The 21,922-nt window shown below is 43.3% G+C and overlaps 1 protein-coding gene across 2 annotated transcripts; it reads right to left on the bottom strand.

Annotated features, from left to right (window-relative positions):
• Window positions 1–1,107: 1,107 nt before the first annotated feature.
• Window positions 1,108–19,413, bottom strand: LOC122824143 (homeobox protein Mohawk-like). Of its 2 annotated transcripts, none has more exons than XM_044104388.1 (7): window positions 17,326–19,413; window positions 16,364–16,620; window positions 14,614–14,773; window positions 12,210–12,363; window positions 10,084–10,431; window positions 3,850–3,883; window positions 1,108–3,742 (listed from the first exon to the last, which is right to left on the bottom strand). In XM_044104388.1, exons 2-7 carry the CDS (start codon window positions 16,537–16,539, stop codon window positions 3,397–3,399), a joined length of 1,218 nt encoding a protein of 405 aa, XP_043960323.1. In that variant the 5' UTR covers window positions 16,540–16,620; window positions 17,326–19,413; the 3' UTR covers window positions 1,108–3,396. The 2 variants fall into 2 exon arrangements, with proteins under 2 accessions (XP_043960323.1, XP_043960321.1); XM_044104386.1 differs by lacking the exon at window positions 17,326–19,413 and adding an exon at window positions 17,089–17,277.
• Between the last annotated feature and the right edge of the window lie 2,509 nt (window positions 19,414–21,922).

Raw genomic sequence — 21,922 nt, 5'->3', positions numbered from 1 at the left:
TTTAAACAGAATCCAACTGCTTATAGGCAACGGTCAACCTGAGGAGCATTGACAGTTTTAACAGTACTAAACAAAAAACACAGAAATATATACAGTTGAATAAAAAACTTAAAGATACAACCCTAAATAACTTATTTAAACAGGTGATTTGGGGTTTAGTTACACTTTAAAAGTATCTGCCTGCATCTTGAGTCCCACTACAAAACAACACCAAGACAGACGGTCCTTATGAGATGAACCAAACAGTTCACATACTGAACATAAAGCTAATATTAATAATAGGTTATTAAATATACATGAATGAAAAATGTTCCATATAAACTATTTTTCATAAATTGTCAATGTTTTAAATCGGCCCAGTGCCGCCCAAAAATGACATTGTTTGTTTAGATAGAAATTACATTTTTAGATTACGGCCAAGTCCTTCCAAATAATCTCACAACCTCAAATGCAAATTCCAAACTTTAACCGAGTAAAACAAGAAGACGGTTAACGATTCAAATCCAAGGTGAACATAAATTCATTTCAAATACGCCCCGGACACAGGGCTGGCAGAAGTAACACGGTCCAAATTTTGAGACTATCTTCCATTACTGCCACCTAGTGGTATGGTTGCTTCGTCGACCTGCACACAGCTGTCTCTGGAGTGTGAACAAAAAAGCAGTAAACACATATGAATGTTGTAGATCTCTGAATATTTTTTAATTTGTCATGTCTGTAATATCTGCTCTTCGTTCTTTTTGTTTTTCATACCGATTTATTTACTGTTTAAAGCTACAACCCTGGCAAACTTTAGAATATATTGTGTTCTGTTTCCTTGTTTTTCTTTGTATTGTACACAAAGATGTTCATTAATGAAAAATGTTTTAAAAACACAGTTGGTACTGGTTCTCCAGACTGATCCGTCTGCAGGTCCAGTCTTTGTCATGAAACAAAAACCAGTAGGTAAGAGCGAACGCTTAGTTTCTTCATGCTCTGTCAAGTCACGTATTGTGTCCCCAGATAAAATAAATTGCACCCTTCTGAGTGGCAAGCTGGTGTGAACCTCCGTGTCATGATGTGTAGAAAGGATGCCGTCGTTTCATTCAGAGTTTTATTCATTGTTGTTACAAAGCAGCATAAAAAAACAACTTTACGTGAAAACAAATCAAACAAAAGGGAGATATGTATTTGGTCATTGGACTGAACATCCAGTCTCCATTTCAATAAGCATAAAATAAAATAAAATAAAAAATCTCACTTTGTGAGTCAACATTAAAAAAAAATCTGATGGTTGCCATATTAAATATAAATAATGAAAACATCTTGATTCCGTTTCATCTCTACGTGTCCTGATTTACTGTGTGATGCTACAATATCCATAATGACTCCTCTGTTGTCAGGGGAACAAGGTTCTCCCAGTTAGAGCATCAGTTCTGTTCAGGATCACAGACGATGACTTCAGTTCATCGATACAGAACCTTTTCATTTACAAAATGATTGGAATGAGCCTCATTGTTTGTCCTCATTTCACCTCCTCCCTGGTTTATTTACTGTCAACCCAAACAGGGTTCTGTTGGCTGGCCGTAATGCGGGCGTATCAGGGAGGTAACCATCGTTCCCTGAGGGAGGCTTCACACTCCAGCTGGCATAGTCACTTTACAAGGCAGGTAAGGTATGAAGAAACATGGACTGGATCCTCCCAGATGAAGTGGAGAGTTTGTTGAAGCCCTCAGACAGTCTGGTCCACAGTGGGGTTCATGGGTTAGCCAGTGTGACCAGTCTCTGGTTTTTAGGGCAGCAGAGACTTTCTGTCCCTGAACTCTCCTTATGTTCCCCTGCCTCCTCTCAGTGTGCAAGTTGTGAGGCCCATGCCTCCGTTCAGAGACGAAGGCATGGATCCAGGTCCTCCCTGCCTGGATCCGATGTATATAAACACCTATAGGAGGCCAACAGCCTTACTGGGGATTGGCAGGTTTGACTCTTTTCTTTCTACTTGCAAAGGCACCCCTCATTTCTTGAGCTTTCTTTCATTTTGTTGAAACACCTCTCCAACCACGAACTTTAAGTACAGACTTTTGTTAAACATTCGAGACATGTAAAAAGAAAAAAAAAAATCACTGTGCAACTTCACTCTTTTGCAAAGTCCTTGACCATAACAACAGACTGCATGTCATAAAACTCAAACTGAGCAATTCATGTTACACTTTAGGTTTCAAAACACATGAACAGTACCTTGAAGGCGTATTAAATTAAAAGTCAGCACAGAGGGCCAACTTCACTTTCTCCCAAGGACATGAGAAGGTTTTTCTTTTTTTTCTTCTTCTTTTTTACAACTGTGAGCTTTTCCAAGCTCACCACAAAACTTTATGACATGTGCACCATTAGGAAAAGTATTTTCTCCAGAAACAGACTCTTTCCACTGGATGCCAAGACATGATCCTAATGCAACAGCCTGAATAAACAAAACTGACCAAAACAAAACAACCAGACATCCAGGCAACTCCAACACAACCATGAGGCACGCAAAGGTTCACATCAGCACCTGATCAACTGAGCATTCTCACAGAAATTTTTAATTTCACTGGAACAGAAAAGGCAGCCGTGGCACAGGCATCACGGTGACCGGGTTTAAGGCTAATCTAGTGCTAAATTTGAGGCAGCTGTACCTCTGTGGTAAGAGTCTGGTAATCAGACTGTTTTCAGTTTGATGTCTTCAAAATCATGTTTATGGGTCTTGGCTACGGAAAAGAACTTTGTACTACATTTACTGAATACTGAAATCTAAGAATTTGCCATAGAACAAGATTTTAAAAAGCCTTCAAGCTGTAGTCTGTAATTTTTATAGGGTGAGGCTCTGCTCTCGCCCTGCCACAAGGCGGGTGATTGACAGCACTAACACCCGCCTCCAGGCTCTGATTGGTGGTTTCTGGTTAGCACTGGGAAAAGGCAACGGCGCTTCAATAGCTTATCTGTCTCACACCATAATGTTACAACAAATAGTTTCAACAAATATAAAAAAAAAAAAAAAAAAAAAAAAAAAAGATGAAACTTACATACCGCAGCTTTAAGATTTGGCATAGAAAAAAGAAAAAAAAGCTTCCAAAATTCAGATTTCAAATTAAAAATTGCTAAAGTGGGCATCACTTTGCACTAGGAAGAAGCACTGACACAGAACATTAAAGACACAATGAAGTATGTTAAAGTAAAAATTTTAACCTTAAATAAATTATATTTAATCAGATGTATGTACCTTCTACTACATGTTGAATCCTAACCCAGCTTATTGTACTGCTAGTTTTTACCACCAGATAAGTTCACTTTGGATAATAGTATAACATTACAAACATTTTTTGCTTCAAGAATGGGAATGTTAAGGCACTGACAATGGAAGGGAAATGGTACAAAACGGGAACTTCAACATGACAAAATGATTTCTTCTTCAGCTTTAAACAAGCCCTTTTCCCTCCATAAGTAACAGTTCTCTTCATTTAAAGGGGAGTTCAGTTCAAACTTGCTGAGAGAGGAATGTTTGCTGGTTTCTACTTTTGGATGGGAGGAGGTCAGAGCTAGAACCTTTTTAACAGTCTTCACCTCAGCTATATGGGAGGACTTCTGGATGATGCAGCTGGTTGTCCCGGAGACGCTGTCCTTCCCCTGAGCCAAGTTGGTCAAGGCCATGGCGGCGTTGATCTCCTTCCAGTACGTCTCATCTTTGGCCTTCACCTTCACCTTCTGCGTCGCTGCGACGCCACCGTTGCCCCTGGTGACCGGCACAACACGCACAGAGAGAACAAAACACAGAGCGTTACAGCTCACGTTCAGCTGGTGATTGGACACAGGATATCTGGGGAGAGAAGGTCGACTCACTTGTCATGTTGACTTGATCCATGGTCTGTGGCTTCTGAAAGCAGAGAGAGAAAAATTCAGGAGACTTTCTGGGTCAGAACACCAGGACACTCTAGTAAAAGAGATTTTTAATCTCAAGTTTGTTTTATCCTGGTTAAACAAAGGCTGGTGATGAGAACTTGCATGTTCAGCAGATTAGTGGATGCATGTGTGTGTGTGTGTGTGTGTGTGTGTGTGTGTGTGTGTGTGTGTGTGTGTGTGTGTGTGTGTGTGTGTGTGTGATTTTTGACTTGTGTTTTGTTCTCTCAGTGGACACCGTGTCCTCAGCAAACATGTGCTGCTCTGGTTTCTGTCTTTATTTAAGATGCTGGAGGAAAAAATCACGTTTTAGCAAGAAGGCTTCAAGCGTAAAGGTGACTGATAGGATGGAGCTGAAAGATGTTTCTTATGACTCATAAAGTCCATGGATGTAATATTTAGTTGGAAAACAAATGGAGCCCAGCCAGCATAATTGAACCGTCTGAAGAAATCAGATCGAAAAAGACGGAGCGAAACAGATCTGAGAGGGAATGAAAAGGCAGTGAGTGAGTCAGGGGGAGAAAGATGGCCGCCTGTTGGCTTTCCTCCCCCCTCCTCAATGGGACCAATCTCCATCTCATCTGTGAAACATTAGTGAGGAACAGCAAAGTCATTAAACAATGAAAGTAAAGTTGTCTTTATGGCAGCCAGAGTGTTTACTTCAGCTGTTTACTGAGAGTTCTTGGTGTTTTGAAGCCTCAACCTGTCTTCTGTCTCACGTCCAGCCTTCACTCAGATCTGTCCAGCAGTGAAAATGACAACACAAGCTTGAAGTTTCATGAGGCATTAAAAGACAGCAGAACATCTGGACTTTCTAGCTGTGCAGCCTCCAGGCGCTTTCCTGAAGTTCACTAAACATTTAAGTAGTTTGGTCTTTACCAGCTAGAGACGACTGGATGAGCAGAAAATGTTCAAAAGAGGAAAATTACCTGAAAGTTTCTATTTAGTCCAGAGGTATTAAGAGTGTCAGGCGCAGCAGGTAGTCTTTGTTAATAACAAATCCATCACACAGGAAACCCGTCTTCTACAACCTCACTCTGCTCCTCCTGCATGTCAGTCGGTCCTTTTCTTGAGGAACATTTTCATCTTGCATCTTTTCTTATAAATATAAAAGTCCAACATCATATGAAAGCCAAAACATTAAACTGCTCTGATTTTACAGCTTTATCTTGGTCACCTCTCTTTCTGCTTTAAAAGCCTCCAGAGTTTCCAAACATCCTGATCCACTGATCTCATCTCTGCAGCTCCACCAGCCTCAGACTCTCCATCTCCTCGCTGCTCTTCTGTCTGCTTCCCATGCAGTCTGAGCCATGATGACAGGACAAGGCCTGAGACGCTCGGGGCTGATACGGCCCTGATTAGGAAATGTCCCGCTTGTTTTCTGGTTCATTTTTGGATTCTACCACAGAGCGGAGCCTGACCTCACTCACCACAGTTCTCTCTTTAGAAGAAGAGAAGGAATGTGTGAGAGGGAGATGAGGATGTGATAAACCAGAGTTACAAACCACTCAGTTTTAGTTCAGGTTGTAGTTCGACAGAAATTTCCAACAATATCCTCACATTCCTGTCTGTCCACAATTCCCTGCTGTGCCGTCTTTTCCTCTGCTGTTGACCTGCTTTATCTGTGAGTCTCTATTTCACTGACGTTCCCTCGGTCTCCATCCTCTGTCCTCCATGTGACCCGAGGTGTTCTGGAAACCTCCTCCCTGATCCAGGGTGACCATCCCAGCAGCTGAATCAAACAGACGCTGTGAGACGTGATGAAAACGTCTGAATTCTGTTTTTATTGGCTCTGGTGGCCTTTATTTAAGAGAGGTCAAACAGGAAAGACAGGGGACACGTGGCAAAGGTCATCAGGTCGGGACTCCAACCTGTGACACCCACATCAGGACTAAAGTCTCCATACATGGGTCGTGTTCACCACAGCGCCCCAGTTGTTCAAACTTTAGCTTTGAATTCTTACAGACTGGATCTCCGTCCAGCTGAAATAGATATAAAATCTTTTCTGCTCTGAAGCTGATTGGTTCTGATTTAAAATCTCTCTGAATAATCACTGCACTAAAAGTACAAGCCAGTTTCACAGTTTGATGGGAACTGTTCATCCAACCTGGACGAAAAGTGTGTGCCTGTGTGTGTGTGTGTGGGTGTGTGTGTGTGTGTGTGTGGGTGTGTGTGCGTGTGTGTGCGTGTGTGTGTGTGCGTGTGCGGGTGGGTGTGTGTGTGTGTGTTTTCTATCCCTAGCTTTCAGTGATTCAGTGTGTGTCTGTTCTGATTGGTTCACTAAGCTACCATACACACAGACACCAACTGGTTCCTCTGGTAGCAAATAATCACAGAATCTGGAGACACACCTCTGCTTTCAACGGGTCTATTTCCAAACCTTCTTGCCTAAAACATCTGCAACTAAGATTTTTCAAAACAAAAGCAGCTCCAACAACTCAATAAATCAGCAATAAATCACTGGCCCAGTTTCTGCTTCTTTCCTCCATTGTGCTGAACTCTCAGTTAGCTCTGCTGCTGCCTCTGGGCCGCTCTGACAGCACGCTTTATGGAGCCCCAAAGGGGAAAAGCTGAGATGTCTGCTGGTTTCTGGAATCGAGGTGGAAAATCCAAAATACTGGCTGACTGAACACTGAGGCGAGAGGAGGGAGAGAAGAGAGGAAAAAGATGGAGTTTATCAAAGAGGGAGTGGTGCTCCACCTGTTCAGATGACTGTGGTGGAGACTGGTTTTGCTCCCATCGTTACCATCTGCTGCTGCTGTTAGCAACTAGCACCAAGCTGTGGGTTTGACAGGAACACACTAACACACACAAACCGCTTCCTATGACCCACCAGGCTTTCAGCTGGTTTATCTAAAGTGTCTTTAAATCAGAGTCAGTTTTTAGCTCCAAGTTGCTTCCTGCTGCTAAGTGTTTCTTAGCAGCAGGAAGCAACACATTTCTTATGTCTGAACGTTATTTGAAAAAAAAAAAAAAAAAGCCCCAAAAAACTTGTTACAACTATTTCATAGATGGCCGTCACGAGCAGTGGTGGGTATTTTATATGAGCTACAGGGGCAGTTGCCCAGGGTGGCTTTAGAAAGGGTGGAAACTCCCAAGAGTTAGAAAATAAAATGCAGCTCATCCGCTACTTATATGCATGTGCAGTGTAGTAAGTTTTTGTTGCTTGCTGTGTCAGTAATGGGACAGTAAGCCAAAAGAGGACTGATAATTGCTTGCATTTTAATTGGTTACAGGGGGGCAGAAGGACAGGTTTGCCCAGGGCTCCAAATCTGCCAGAACCAACAGTAGTCAGGAGTTGTGGATTCTACTTTAGAAAAATAAATCCCTTATTTGACCATAAACCAGACTAAGTGGCTTTACTACGCTCACCTTTTAAATTATGTCTCACCCTGAGTCCCTTTCATCACCTCCTCTTTGTTTTCTGAAGTCTAACCTGAAACTAGCCAGTCTTGGTTGGAGCTAGATCCTCTTCTATTTGTTTCCTTCTTCTTTCTGAGGAAACTCCAGAGCCTGTCCAGCTCCCTGGATTCCTGGGACGAGTCGTCCTCATTTATCACCACCTGCGAGTGTCTCATTGACATCCAGTTCTCCTGTGTGGAGCGAGGTCTCTCCTGTCACCTTCAGGATATTACTCTGCTGAATGAATGAATGAATGAATGAATGAATGAATGAATGAATGAATGAATGAATGAATGAATGAATGAATGAATGAATGGATTGATATAAAAATGGGACAATGTACAGCATAGATTAGCCACTGAAGAAGTACCAAGTTGTGGCTACAAATGCTAATTTATATTTGAAGTCACCTCACTGCTAATCAGTCAGACCCGGCAACTGTCGTCCATAAAGAAAACCAACCAAAAGCTGGCTCACTGTTTGGAAGGGAAGTCAGACAGATATAATTGGTAAATGAAATCAGGTTTAGACCAAAAATATGGAAGCAGTCATGTCACAAATCTCATTTTAACATCACTTCATATTTAACTTTCTAAGAAAAAGAAATCCTCCAAACTGCTTTCTCTCTACACATCATGGCTGCTTTGTTTCCTTCATTAGGTTGAGTACGCAGATGGGGAACTACTTTCAAGCTCTCCATTATTTTGTGATCAATTTGGGGAAAAATATCCAGATTTTGCTCTCTGGTGCCGTTTTCATGATGTCCAGTTGGAATGTTAGTGGTAAAACCGTGGAATACAAATGGAGTCTGTGTCCACGAATCATTAGGAGTCATTTGGGATGTATTGATTCACATGATACAGAACCAAATCTGGAGCCGAGCGGCGAAGGGAAACAGTCGTCAAGATTCCTGCCTTTTAAGACCCCATTAAAGGCTCACTGGCCATGAAACCTCTGACCCTGTGTGATGGAACTCTGTTGCTTCGTTGAGTTCAGGAAAAACCCTTTCACCAGTGCGATTCCTTTCAAGCCGACTGAAGTTCAGTTTTTCACTGGAGCCATTCCACAATCTCCATTTGCAGCCACGTCTGACTGGTCTTTGTAGTCGGGAGTTCTGGACTTTGAACCAATGGGACACCGGCTACCAGGTTCACCACTGTTCCTAGTCCAATCACAACTTTGTTACAGACTGGACAATATGACCAAAAGTCTCCCTGGACAAACTTAAGATGTGAAGATCTTTTGAAGCCAGAGAACAGAACCCAGTCTGGGCTGGAAGCTTTCAGGAATCTTAAATCAGATTTATTTGGACGTTGTGTCCTCTGTGGAGGTGATAGAAGAACAGATTTATGTCAAACCTGCTGCACGCCGACACATTTGTCTCTCGCTGTAAAACATAAAACTCTTTATAAAAGAAGAATGTGTTCTCTAAAGAAATATCTGGAATTTGCAGCAAACAGGAGAAAAAACTTCAGGAAATGAGAAAAACCTGACCTTGAAAACATTTCTCTCTCTCTCCACAGTTTTTTATTTGCTTTGTTCCTCAAAAATCAGATGTGGAATGAAAATTTTATTTCCTCAACTCTTATTCTAATTTGGATCAGATCTAATTTTCCAAGGATGAGCTTGTCCCTTTTGAATGAATCTTTGCGTTTGACCCAACAAGCTTCTGTCACATGTAACAGAGTAATATTTGTGTAAATGTATCAGGGTCCAAGGAGGCCAAGAGGGAGACGTCAGCGGCAAGAAATTATAACAACCAGAGATAAAACAGTCAGTGTCTATTAAAGGCAGCAGGTCAGCCAGATGAATTCAGCTCTTCTGGGATTTGTCTTGATAAAATCTGCTGCAGTGAAGCTTCAGCAGTGAAAACAGCCTGATGTTGGCTCAGGTCAAAGGGTTTTAATTGTTCCTGTTGGACTCATTGATTCATTTCAGATACACACACTCTGTCTGCTTCACACTCAGACAAGAAGAAACACTTTTGTCCAAAAGAGACACAATAACAGCAGCTCTTCCCTCCAACAATCCAGTTCAGATCCGGACCCTCCTTGTTCTGGTCGTGTTCAACACAAAGGGAAAATGTTACTACTGGATGTGAAGTCCACCTGAACAAAGACCCAGTGTTCTCAGCCGATACAAACACAGCTGACCTTCACTGGTTACATCTCAGAAACGCTGCAGGAACTCCTGCAGCCTCCAGACGCTTTGGACTGCAAAGGTCCCACATTCAACTCTCAGTGTCAAGAAGACTGTCGGACATTTTGCTCTGCTCTCTCATCTGGAGCCACAGCAGGAACAAAGACGGGACAAACAGCAGCCTGAAAGTCTTCAACATGGCCTTGTTGTGTCTGACCTGTTAGTCCCTGGTTAGCTGGAGGTGAAGCTCCTCCCACCTCTCTGGACGGCCTCAGAGACAACCAGTGGTTCAGTGTGTGTGGGTTTGACAGTGTGCAGGTTACTGGATATGCTTGTGTGTTTCAGATGAACTGCACCTTGTTTAAATTTTACAAAACACTTCAAGAAGCTCCTGAACAGCCTCTCCATTTCAGCAGCCATGAGGAGAAGATTCAGCAACACATCCAACATGTTCAATTAGAGGAAGAAGAGAGAGAGTTAGCAGGAGAGATATTAGAGATCCTGTAGAGGGACAGACAGCTGGACATAATGGACAAGCTGAAGGAATGAAAACAACCGTCCAGAAAGAAGACAAAGATCAGACATGAGGAATGTGGTGTGTTGGAGAGTTCCTGGAAGAGTCACTGGTCTCCTTACCGGCTCGATAGACGAAGTGGGCCTCAGCTTCAGAGGACGATGGCGACAGCAGCTCGTCATCGAACTCGTTGGAGCTGAAGGAGCCAGAGTGGTTCCTCTTGCGAGCGTCCATGACAGCGTTGGCCACCATGACGTGCCGCAGAGAGTCATTCAGGTAGCGGTGCAGCAGGCTGCTCTTGTACTTGGGTGGAGACACGTAGTCCTCGGCCTCCACGGCAGAACGCAGCCCTGGGTCCATGCCGATGGCCACGCCCACCATGGGGGAGCCCTCCTTCTTGATGACGCTCTGGTACAAGGGCTTGGTGAGATCCTCAGGACCGCTCTGTGTCCTCTGAGGGTTGTCTCCATCTGCAACATCAGGACATGCTCACATGACTGTTCTGTTGGTGGAGGTCAGGAAGTCTTCTCCACAACAAGAACCATCTCTTAAAACGTTAGAACAAAGTTCTGTTGCCATGGTGATCTGTAGTATAAGATATATATCACTTTTATTCAGGCTCTTGTCCCGATTCCTAACTGGGATCAGTTAACAACATAGAACAGTGTAAATGAAACTCAACTCTCCACAGCCGATAAGGAAAACTGTCTGAATTGATCTCTGTTGGTTTGTCTCTCAGGTCTGTTCTTCATTCTACTGACAATGAAAACCTGAAGGGAATCTCGTCTTCAAGTCTCTCTCTCAACATAAAACAAGAACTCTCTATGGATAAAGAACATCTGTTGTTGGTCACATTGATGCAGAAATAGCAAAGACTGCAGCATAAGACCTGTAAATACATATGGTGATGTAAACCAGTGGCACTGACTGGTTCCAGTCTCTCCATTTCCATCTGGGTTGCTGCATTTATGTCCCATCAGTTTTTTTGTGCTCATAAAGTCACTAAAAACAATCAGTGGAAGTGCAAACTGTAATGACTCATTTCCTCCATCAGATGTTGGACTCCAGGTTCAGTTCTTGTCTCGGTTCTGTTCTCCCAGTCTGAAGGAAAACGGTTATTTGGAGCTAATCTTTAATCCAAACAGCAGAACCAGGAGACTTCAGCCTGCTGCTCCTGCCCACATGTTGGCATCGCCTCCAGAACAAAAAGCCCAGTTCAGACTTCAGACCCAGAACCAAAACGTAATGAATGCTGGTTCTATCTCAACCTTCGTCCCCTGCAGCATTAAATCCTTCCCAGAATGCTTTGCAGCTGAGGAGACTGAATTAAAGCCCAGCTTCCCACCTGATGAAAGAAACAGGAGGAAGATAAAACTCTGATGAAAACCCAGAGATTCTCTGGCAGCAGGAGAATCAGAGACTCTTCACTTCAGATTCTGTCGCTGCCAGGACTGCAGTTCTGTCATTTGGCCGGGTTAGATGTCTGGTTCAGCCTGGTCCAAATTAAGATGAGCGCTTCCAATAATCAGAACCACATGGTTCTTCCAGCATCTCCTCTGTCACCAAACAATCTGACCTTTTGATTTAATCCAATAAAAATATCAAACTGTTCTCCTGATCAGAACATCACGTCTGCTCTGGACTCCAAGCAGAAAACATGTTTTACTTTAGCCTGGATTTGCTGCTGCAGCTCCAGAACCAGCTGGACCGTTTCAGGTCAGTAAGTGGAATGAAGACACGGTCAGCGGGGTCAGATCTGCTCCCAGAAATAGTCTTTGGAACAAAAGCACAGGCTTCAGAACATAATGGAGGGCCTTTCAGCACACGGGCCAGCAGTGGGAGCGGGCTGCGGATCGCTCCAGAACCAGAATATGACAGGGAGATATACGGAGCCTCTGGTGGTGCAGCGGCCTGCGGCACACACAACACAAACACCAGGCACACATTCCTCTGGGAGCCACACGCTCAGCTTCTCCTCCTCACACACTGAGGGAGAGATTACTGACACCACAGCGCTCTGAACTTTCTGCTCATTCACTGCAGGAAGACTGAACTTTGACTTTCTAACGCTTCCTCACCAAAACGGGCCGGACCTTCCCAGGAGAGCCAGCGTGTGTTTGTACATATTTCAGCTCCGCTGACTGACAGAAGGAGAACATACAGTGTTCCGGTTCTGAGCTCAGAAGATCATATCCAAGTGTTTGTGCAGTTTGGACAGTTTGTCCTCAGAGCAGCAGGTGAGGCGTACCTTGGGAGCAGCTGTCGTCGCTGCTGACGCTCAGCCTCTCGGCGTTGCCCTGAACGTATTTGTTGTAGAGTTTGATCCGCAGCGCCCAGCTCAGGTCCGGCTGCCTCACCGTGTTCTTCAGGCGTCTCCTGGCGTTGGCGAACCAGTTGGACACCTGAGGGGGACAAAGCAGGAAGGGGACACACACGGCAAACAGGAAGACGTGTTAATGTCTAGAGTCCACACTCGTTCTGCAGGAAAACTGAAGCCTCTCAGCTTTTTACTGCATATAAAGAATCAGCTGACGGCCAGTGAACGCATCCTTTCATGATCTAATGCTCTGACTGAGACACACGTCCCCATCCTGCTTACTCTGGACACGTCCAGCCTCCCTCCAATAAAACAGTTTTTCCATCTCTGTCTTTAAGATCCAATAAAAAAGACACTTGAGCCGCTGCTCTTCCTTCCACTGGGAGTGGAGACCATTAGATGTTCTACTGGAATAACTTTTCATGCTCAGTAGATTTCAAGCTGCTTGTGAACGGCCGGGGACGGCGGCCTCATGCTGGACTACTTAGTTTTCACATTCTGTCCTTCAGGATCACATTTCTCATTAACTAGGACCGTCCCACCGTCTTCAGTCTGCAGCCCAGCAGGACTGGGAGGGGAAGGGACGGTGTCCTCATGAGGACGGGAGGTCCCAGAGGAGACAGCATGTTACCACGGAGATGGAGTTCAGGGACCATGGAGACGGCACCGGATCATGGGCTCCATCTCACAACATTGACATGGAACAAAGCTAACGGCTACGCTACAACATGACAGATTTAGCTGCTGTTTAACACCTGCTGCCAGGTCGGCTTCTCCAGGGAAAAACACACAGGAAGTGACGCGTTCAACGCCACTGGCAGCCTTAACGGCGCTCAGTCTGGACTAAACAGTGGAAGAACTGGGCTGTCCTCAGCAGCAATCAGTGGAAAGACAGAAAGACGTCATGGTCACATCTGAGTTTCTGTTCACACTTTGGGACAAAACGATCACTTGTTCAGTCCAAACATATTTTAAAAGACTGAGAGGTTAAAGATTTAGAAATATCTGTTTTCATATTCCTAATTGATAAATAACAAGATTTTTTTTATCCTTCAGAAACTGAAAATAGAGAAAATAAAGAACCAGGTTCTTCAAAGGAGAACAGGAACAAAAACAGATTTTTGGTGTTTGAAGAAAACTTTAGATATTTTACAGAACAAAGTTAAAATATTTACATCAAGAACTGATTTGCATCAAACCATTTTTCCAAAATAAATATTCTATAAATGATCACTTCAATAAAATTGGAAATTATTTTATGACTGATTGTAAATCAGAAAATAGAAAAATAAATCAATAAATAATCAAATAATAATGATTTTTCTACAATACTTTTGAATTTTGTTGTTTATAGTTTTCTTCTTTTAATACATTTAAAACTTTTACCTAAATATGATGAATTATTTTAGTAATAAATTAGATTTTCCTTGAGAGAAAATCTAGTTTATTAATTTCTAGATGAATTTATCAATATTTAATATTGTATTTAAATATTTTTCTCATTTGATGTCAGGTTTTTGCACTTTTGACCCTCCTGCCTAATTTTAACAAATTCTCCACCTTTAACCTTTGACCCCACTAATGATATTTACACTCAAACACACGCGTGTGTGAGGTTTGTCAGTGTGTTTTTGGGTCACAGCGTCCAACATCAAGAGCTCCCAGAAACCAGAAGCAGAGAAAGTACAGAGTGACCATGTGAGGAAAACACTGCTCTACACACACACACACACACATGCACACGCACACACACACACACACAGCTGCACTCAGTGCTGGTTGTTCCTCTCAGCAGTCAGGTTGTCATAAGTTCAGATGTTCACTCTAAACTTGGAGCCATCAGGAGTTTCTAACAGTTCTGCTCTGAACATCTCACTGGTTTCTCCAGACACCATAAAGATCAAAGCAGCAGAAATATTCCTGACTCAAATCTTTATCAGAAATGACAGTTTTTCTCTGGAGCTCTTTAATGCATCAGAACAGGTTTACATATTGAGACGTAGGAATATTTCAGAAATATCTAAAGAAAATCATTTGTGAATAATTTCCAAACAGGTAAACATCAGACTCTCTGAGACATGAGATGAAGCTGAGCTGCAGCTTTTGGAAGAAAGAGGAAGAAACAATCAAAGCCTGAGACGCTCAGCAGAGAGAGGAGAAGCTGCAGGAGGATCTGGAAGGCAGAGGAAACAACACTTCACTTCTGCTCAGCTGCTGCTAAACATTCAGGAACAGTAAAAGCTGAACATCTAAACTCCAGCAGCCTGATCACTCTCCTGTCTATGTGACTTTTCTTTGTCTCCTACTGGAATCAGAGCAGAAGAAAGCGTCTCACCTGGACCAGAGTCATCTGCGAGCCGAGCGCCAGCAGGATTTTCTCCGTCTTGGTCGGGTACGGGTTGTCTCTGTGCTTGTAGAGCCACTGCTTGAGCGGCCGCGCCATGTCCTGCAGAGCCTGGCGCTTGTGTCGCACTTTGCTGCCGCTGGGACGACCCCTGTGCACCAGCAGGGACAGCATTTAGACGCAGGCAAACAACCGGACACACCACAGGGCTTCAGCATGCAGATGTCAGGAATGTCGACGGAGGAATCAGAGAAACGTCCTGAACCCACAGGAGGAACACCTGAACCTGCAGATGTCAGTATGGTGCTGCTCTCCACTTCTCCTTTAGCTCCCAAAACAGCTCCACTGGCTGCAGATGGAACCCATTTCAGTCGGACCTCAAAGCGGGCCCGAGGTTCTGGTTCTCCAAATATTTTCCTTGTAATCTGGACCAGCCTGAACATCGTGGAGCACATTTCACTCTGACCTTTGACCCCAGAGCTCTGTTAGAGAATGTTCCTCATTTGTATCCAACAAGAAAAATTATTTTATATGAAACTGTAAGTAAATTCAGGCAGCGAGATTAAAAGTGTTGCTAACGCTGCCAACATGTTGATGTTAGACTTTGTTTGGTTTTAATTCATCCTGGATTTTTTTTGGTTTGTTTGTTTCTTTGAGAGATTTTCTCTGGTTCTGGTGGTTTTGATGTGGTCAGACAGGAGAGTGGATGATGAGAGAGAGAAAACATGAAGCAAAGGTCATCAGGTCAGGACTGGAACCTGAGGCTTCTGCATTCGGGTCACCTGCCTTTTTCACTCCTGAGCCATAATTCATCCTGTTATGATGAAATTCCACGTCGATTTTAATAAATGATTTCAGTTAGGCTAAAAAAAAAATACAGCATCTGCTAAATAAACATTATTTATAGTTAAAGTTTCCAACTGAACATTTTGATTAAAAATGTTTAACAGAAGCGGAAAATGTTTTCCTTTGCAGCTCCAGTCAGGAATTCATCTGGGCCTGTTTTTCCAGCTGTTTCCAGTTTATCTTCCTTCTTATTCAACATTTTGAATAATCATCTTTTTCATATCAATATGAAAAAGATGATTATTCATATTTTGGATATTTTCCATATCAAAGTACATGGTGATGTACTTTATAAATTTTATTTGAACAAATAAATTGAATATTTTCGAGATGCTGAAGGTCGGAACAAATATCAGCTGCTTCTTAATTCTGATCGCAGCTTTAATGTTCATTAGATCAGCAGCAGACTAGAAAAAGGTTTATTATCGGATCTATCAGATTGTTCTACATCACAACCTGAGGACGAAAATATTTAGGAACTACAGGAATCTGAACGGAGACGGTTTTAAAATCATTTTAGCCAAATTTGGAGCAAATGCGTATTTACGCACAACAGAAAAACTTCCATCATGTTCATGAATTGATTTATAGTTTTTCATTTAAAAACTCTGCTGTTGGACTTTATATTTATATGGGTTTCAAATCTAAACCCATATCAGTTTTAAGTTTCTAGTTTAAATGTTTCATTTGCTGCGTTTATTTTCGCAAAACCCGAAGATTTAATCCCGGAGATCTGAGGAGAGTTTTTCCCCGTTTCTCACTCGGCTAACGAGTGACCAGCAGGTTGACCAGGCTGTCAGATAGTCCCCCCCGTGGGTTCCTTCACCCACTAAAGCCGACCCACATCCACGCATGCTGAGCAGCAGCCTCTACCAGAACAGAGAGCCTCACATACCCGCTCCGCCTGTGTCTGGCCGCCTGGCTGTCTCTGATGGCCGGGCTGCTGCAGAGGAGATCTGGATGTTGGCCGTCGATGACCTCCAGGTAATTTCTGCTGCTCATTTCCACTTCCTTCGCCTTGTCCTCAAACAGGACCTGACTGCTCAGCTTGTTAAACACAACGGTGTTCATCTTTGGCCGCTCGGTCCGCAGATTTCTCTGCTGCGCTCGAATCCAAAAGGTTCGTGGAAGAAAACTGTCCCCGCGTCTCTCCTGCGGAAGAATAGATCACATTTAGTTTGAGGATCATATGAACTAAATCCTTCATCTAAACTCCTCCACATGCAGCAGCTTCAGAGTTAAAGGCGAGCGGAGCCGCGGCGCTCTGACTCCACTTCTGTGTCTCTTTGGAAACAATCACAACCTGTTTGCTTCATTCAGTCTCCTCCCGCTTCTAATGCGGAGAGGCGCTTCTTTCTGCGCACTTTCATTGCGCATTAATTAGCACAATCAGCTAAGATATAAATCCGGGGTGAGTCGGTAAGGACAGCGGAACAGTTACTGGTTCTAGATCCACTTTCCTGCTGCGCTGTGGGGGGAAAAGAAAACCCACGGAGAGACACCAGACTGTGGATGGTGCAAATCTCATTTATTCTACAGGAAGAAATTCAGGTGAATTCTGTTAAAGCGACTCGAAACTAGTTTGAAGCAAATCAACCGACTTCCTGCTTCAGAAACGACCTGCTCTTTCTCTCTCTGCAGCTTCATCGCTATTATCAGCTGATCTGTCTCGGACGCGGATCCATCAGCAGCAGCAGCTTCGTGGAAAACAGCTGGAATAGTTCGTTGACATCGACTAAAGTGATGCTGGCAGTCATGTGACTGATTCAAAGTTGGGTTGAAGCAGCTGGAGCTGCGCCTCCAGAACATCTGAACCTGTCCTTTCACTCAACAAGTCAGTGGATCTGTAGTAGTTACCTTCCCCGGCTCCCTCCTGCGTCTCTCGGCTGTGCTGAACAATAATCCCGCTCCCAGCCGCCCATGCCCCGCTCACATGTTCCCCGCCTGAGTTTCTGAGCTCCAACCACACGGACCGCCGTCTCCTCCTCTGGTTTTATCCGGCGGCCCGGGACTCTGAATATCTGCGCCTGCTCATGTTTCCTTGCACAGAGGCTGAGGCTGCGAACATCCTGCTGCTGCTTTAGGCCGGTTCAGGGGCAGCGGCCCCCAGAGGGAAGGAGAGGGAGGCGGGCAGGAGTCTGAAAGGAGCAGGCTGTCTGAGCCACTGAGGATTAGAGATCCAATGGACAAACAATGTCTGTTTAGGAGCTGCTGCGCTGCTGATGATGGTGTTTAATTTATTATGTTAAAAAGCTTGAAAAAATTTTAGCTGCTAAAGAGTCATGGTTTGATTTGATTGGCCAGGAAGCTGAAGGACAGAACAACAGATGAAAATATCCATAAACAAAGTTGTCCATCTTCCTTTTAGACCATCTCAATCTGCCTAAAGCTGAAGTTAGCATCTCTGCTCTCTGCTACTTCAGTGAAATCCAGACAAATAAAAGAAACAGTTGGACTATAAATAGCCATGCCACAACTGATTACTCCTGTCACATTATGTGCCCATGACTCAGAGGTTCTGAGGTTCTCAGCTGTGGGTTCCTTTGGGGTTTATCCAGAGTAGTTATTCCAGGGATGTGACTAACCATCTGAAGCGTTTAGCCTCTGTGTAATTATTGTTTATTTGGGCTTATTTTCATTTAAAAGGGGGAACTGACTTTTACTAAGAGTTTGTGCAAACATGCAATGATTGACCAGTCATGTAATGGGGTTAGTTAAGGTCAGGAAGGGTTTATTTGCCCATGTTTTCCACAATATTGTAGGTTGGCCTTCTGGCCTGAGGTGAACTTCTGTTATTCCTCTGACATTATTGCTGTTCTCCAAACCTGTGGCTCAGCAGCAACCTGCTGCAGCTTCTCTTTAATCTTAATCCAGCCTCTCCAAAGCTTCATCTTTCCCGCCCTCAGACTGCTGCCTGTCTGTCGCCCTCTGTGGTTGAATAAAACCATTCAACAGGTAGACCAACATTAATCATGATGTCTGAACTCAAAGGGATCGGTGACGGGGAGTCTGCAGGCGATCCTTATTCACAGCTCTGTTTCATCTCAGGCTGGACTTCAGGAATTACACTGGCATCTGCTTTCTTTGGTATCCATTCAATGGCTGCTGGGGTTGGACAAGTAATGAGTTTTGAGGCCTGGCACCAGAGTTCTGATGTCAGAGACAGTGGATATCTGCTGAAGAGCTTTGCAGAGACCCAAGATGCTCTGCAGCTTCACATATTGCAACAGGAAATCCAAATCCTCTTCTAACAGACTTCTTTATGACACTGAGGTTAAGAATAAAGACATTTAAAGACATTGAAAAGGAACCAAAATAACAATTTAACAGTTTGATTCCTGGTTTGAAGAGGAACAGAAGAGAATTTCCTCAGAGCTTCATACAGAGTTACGTTTCTATTCTCTGTTCACTGTTTTTAAACACAAACTTCACCTCCTGCATGTTTAGATCATTCACAGGAAATATAGTAAAGTAAACTAATTCTAGACCTTTTAGTTCTTTTCGGTGTGAGCTCATTCTGACTTAAACTGAAAGGAAACTTAGAGAAATTTCATCAAAGTTGCATTTTCTGTCTCTGTTTACAAATGATCTGAGATCCAAGGAAAAATATATTTTAGAAAGATTTTTAAATAATTACAGCAGCTTGTTTTGCAAGAACAGTGACAGAGTTTCAGTACATGAAGATCCAGACTTGTAAAACCAGAAAGCAGAAATCTAGAACCCGTCATGACTCTGAGTGGAACGTCCTGTTTTTATTCATCATTCAGTTAGAATTAAAGGAGCTGCCAATTAAAGATGTGTTTTACTATCAATCTGTGTTTCCTCAATGGAAACATGCTCGGTCATTACAGACCAGGTTATATTTGAGCTTCTGTCTGTAGCCACAGTCTCTCATTGAGGATGATGTTTTTCCTCTAGACTTGGACCTTGTTGCTCCATGTAAACCAGGCTGGAATTACAAGCTGTCTCACACAGACTATGAAGCCACAGGCAGATCGGTTGGGCAGCTTAGCCAACTTTGGAAACTGTGACTGAAGGGAAAGTGAGCAGGTTGTTTAAATGACCCAATTCCAGCTTTTAAGAGACATTTTCAGCGTTTGGGATGCCAGTCAGTGCCGTGAATTTAGTTGTCTGTGCTGAAAATCACCAGGAAACTGAAAGCTGTTGGAAGTTACTGGGATTGATGTCTGGAATCAAAGAGGAAGAAAGTAGAACAGCCACTACTGTCTGAAATCCTGACCTCTGCTGTAGCTCTAAATAAGGCTTTCTAAAAACACATGAATGTCGACTAAAGAGGAAAAGTTCCTTCAGTGATGGATGTCTGTCAGCTGGCATGTTCTCCACTCTGAACTCAACCCTCTGATCTTGCAAATTGAAAGAACAAATCAGTGTTTTTGTGCAGTCGTTCGCGCCAGAAGTCCTCCCTCATGTTAGAAAAACAAAGACTCAGAGGTCATGTTTCACTGCCAGTGTGAAAACTTAAGAGAAACATTTCAGATCTTTCTGCGTCATCACCTCTGAAATGCTGCTTGTGGTATCTCTGCTTGTTGAGTCTTCAGCTGCATTTCTCTGCAAAGCTCTGCAGGATTGGGGAGAGTTTGGTCAGACTGACAGACAGCAGCGAGCGAGACTGGATCACTGCTTACTTCTGCATTGAACAAGAGAGAAGGACAATTACTGATGTCACATTTAAAGGGCCAAAACACACCAAGAAGTTAAGCAGGAAAAAATGCCAAATCACAGAGATACAACAATCCTCAAATGACCTTTCAACTGATTTACTGCTTTCCCAAATATTCCTGTCTTCGTTTCCTTCAGCCTCATGTCTTCCACTCCAGTCCAGAACAGCGAAGGCTTGATGAAAAGGTCCTGATGAAAACTCTGGGATAATAAAAGAGATGGTGGGGAGCCGTGTAGCTCTCAGGTTAGCTTACGTTCCACTGAGGGAAACCTGGCCGGGACTCTGGTTCACTCATCCTCATCTGCTGTGAACCAGAACCGCCTGTTGGCTTCACCATCCTTCTACTTTCTCAGCTCAGCCAAACAGGAAGAAGCCCAGATGGTTTAAAGGTCACACAGAACCTGCTGCTGATAGAAAGCTGAAAAGTAAACTGAGCATCATCACAATGCAATTGAAAGAAGCTGACAGTAAATCACTGTAAAGGAAAACTCACTTCAAATATGTTTTTTAAAGAAATGACCTAATGAGGCCAATCAGTGAACTTTTTTTATACTTTTTTTTTTTTTTTTTTAACGACAGTCGTAGCTTTTAAGTTTCATCCAGTCAAAGTCCTGGTCTGGAAGATTTCCCAGATTCCTCAGTTCTGCAGGTAAAGAACTGAAAGCTCTCCGTGTCAATGTGCCGTTAGCCGAATACTTTCCGTCTTCGACAGTTTTTTCAAAAAGATGTCGACAGAAAAATCTGGAGGCCATTTTTCATTTTGACAGATCACAATTCACACTGGAACCACCTGGTCTGGAGAGATTTAGATTTTATGTTCAAAGGTAACATCAATCAATAAAAATTAAAAAAAAGATTTTCATCAGAGCATCATCTCAAAGCTGGAAATCGTATTCAACGTATCTCACCATCTTAGAGTGGACAAACACGCTGAAGAGTTTTGAGTGAGAAATACAGAAAGCAAAGATCGTCTCCCTGGAAACAGAACCTTTTCCTCTCATCTTCACCAAGTAGTGATTAAGTTTGGGTACCAGGGTTGGTGTGGTGGCCAGGGTTCTGATTTGAGGCCACCTTCAAGGTCATGAGTGTGGGTCAAATCTAGAGCCTGATGGCTGTATTGTAGTGAGGAAATCTGGCTCGACAAAGTTTACTCTGATTCTGTGACCCTGCTGGGTTGGCAGAAAAAGTCCCGTTTGATTGAGAACAGAAGCTGTTCAGGCCTCAGCTAGCAGAGAGTGTGGTCCTTTGTCTGGAGGAGTTCTGAGAGGACACATATTTATGATGGGAGAATAACAAGCTAACCATACTGCTGTTGTGCAACATTTTTTTTATTGGACAATGTTCCTTGGAGCGGATGGAAAAACCACTTCTAATATTTAGAACTTTTACTGTTTATTAGTTTGTTTAGTGAATGTTGCAGCAGAGCCCCGGGGACACGTGGGATTTCTGAGCAACTTTAAACGAGCAGTTCCATTTTAATACAACTGAACTGAACTGAACAAAAAAAAGAAAAAAATTAATTAGGAGGACTGTGTGGTAGTAAAAAAAAAATGGTCTGGGCATCTGGAAACTCTCCTCCCAGTAGCCATGTGAACCAGGGACTGGAGTCTGGAGACGAGGTGAAGGTTAGGCCAGTGGTGAGACACTTTCCATGGTCCCTCAAAACAGAAGAACTGCCCTCAGGGTTATCCCTATGCCTTAACCTCCACTTGACAATTATTTAAAAAGTGTTGGATCCAAGGACATGGAAGGTCAGAGTTGGACATAATTGCT

Source organism: Gambusia affinis, linkage group LG21 (genome assembly GCF_019740435.1).
Source record: "Gambusia affinis linkage group LG21, SWU_Gaff_1.0, whole genome shotgun sequence".
Lineage (NCBI taxonomy): Eukaryota > Metazoa > Chordata > Actinopteri > Cyprinodontiformes > Poeciliidae > Gambusia > Gambusia affinis.
This window is presented reverse-complemented; position numbering and strand designations above follow the sequence as displayed.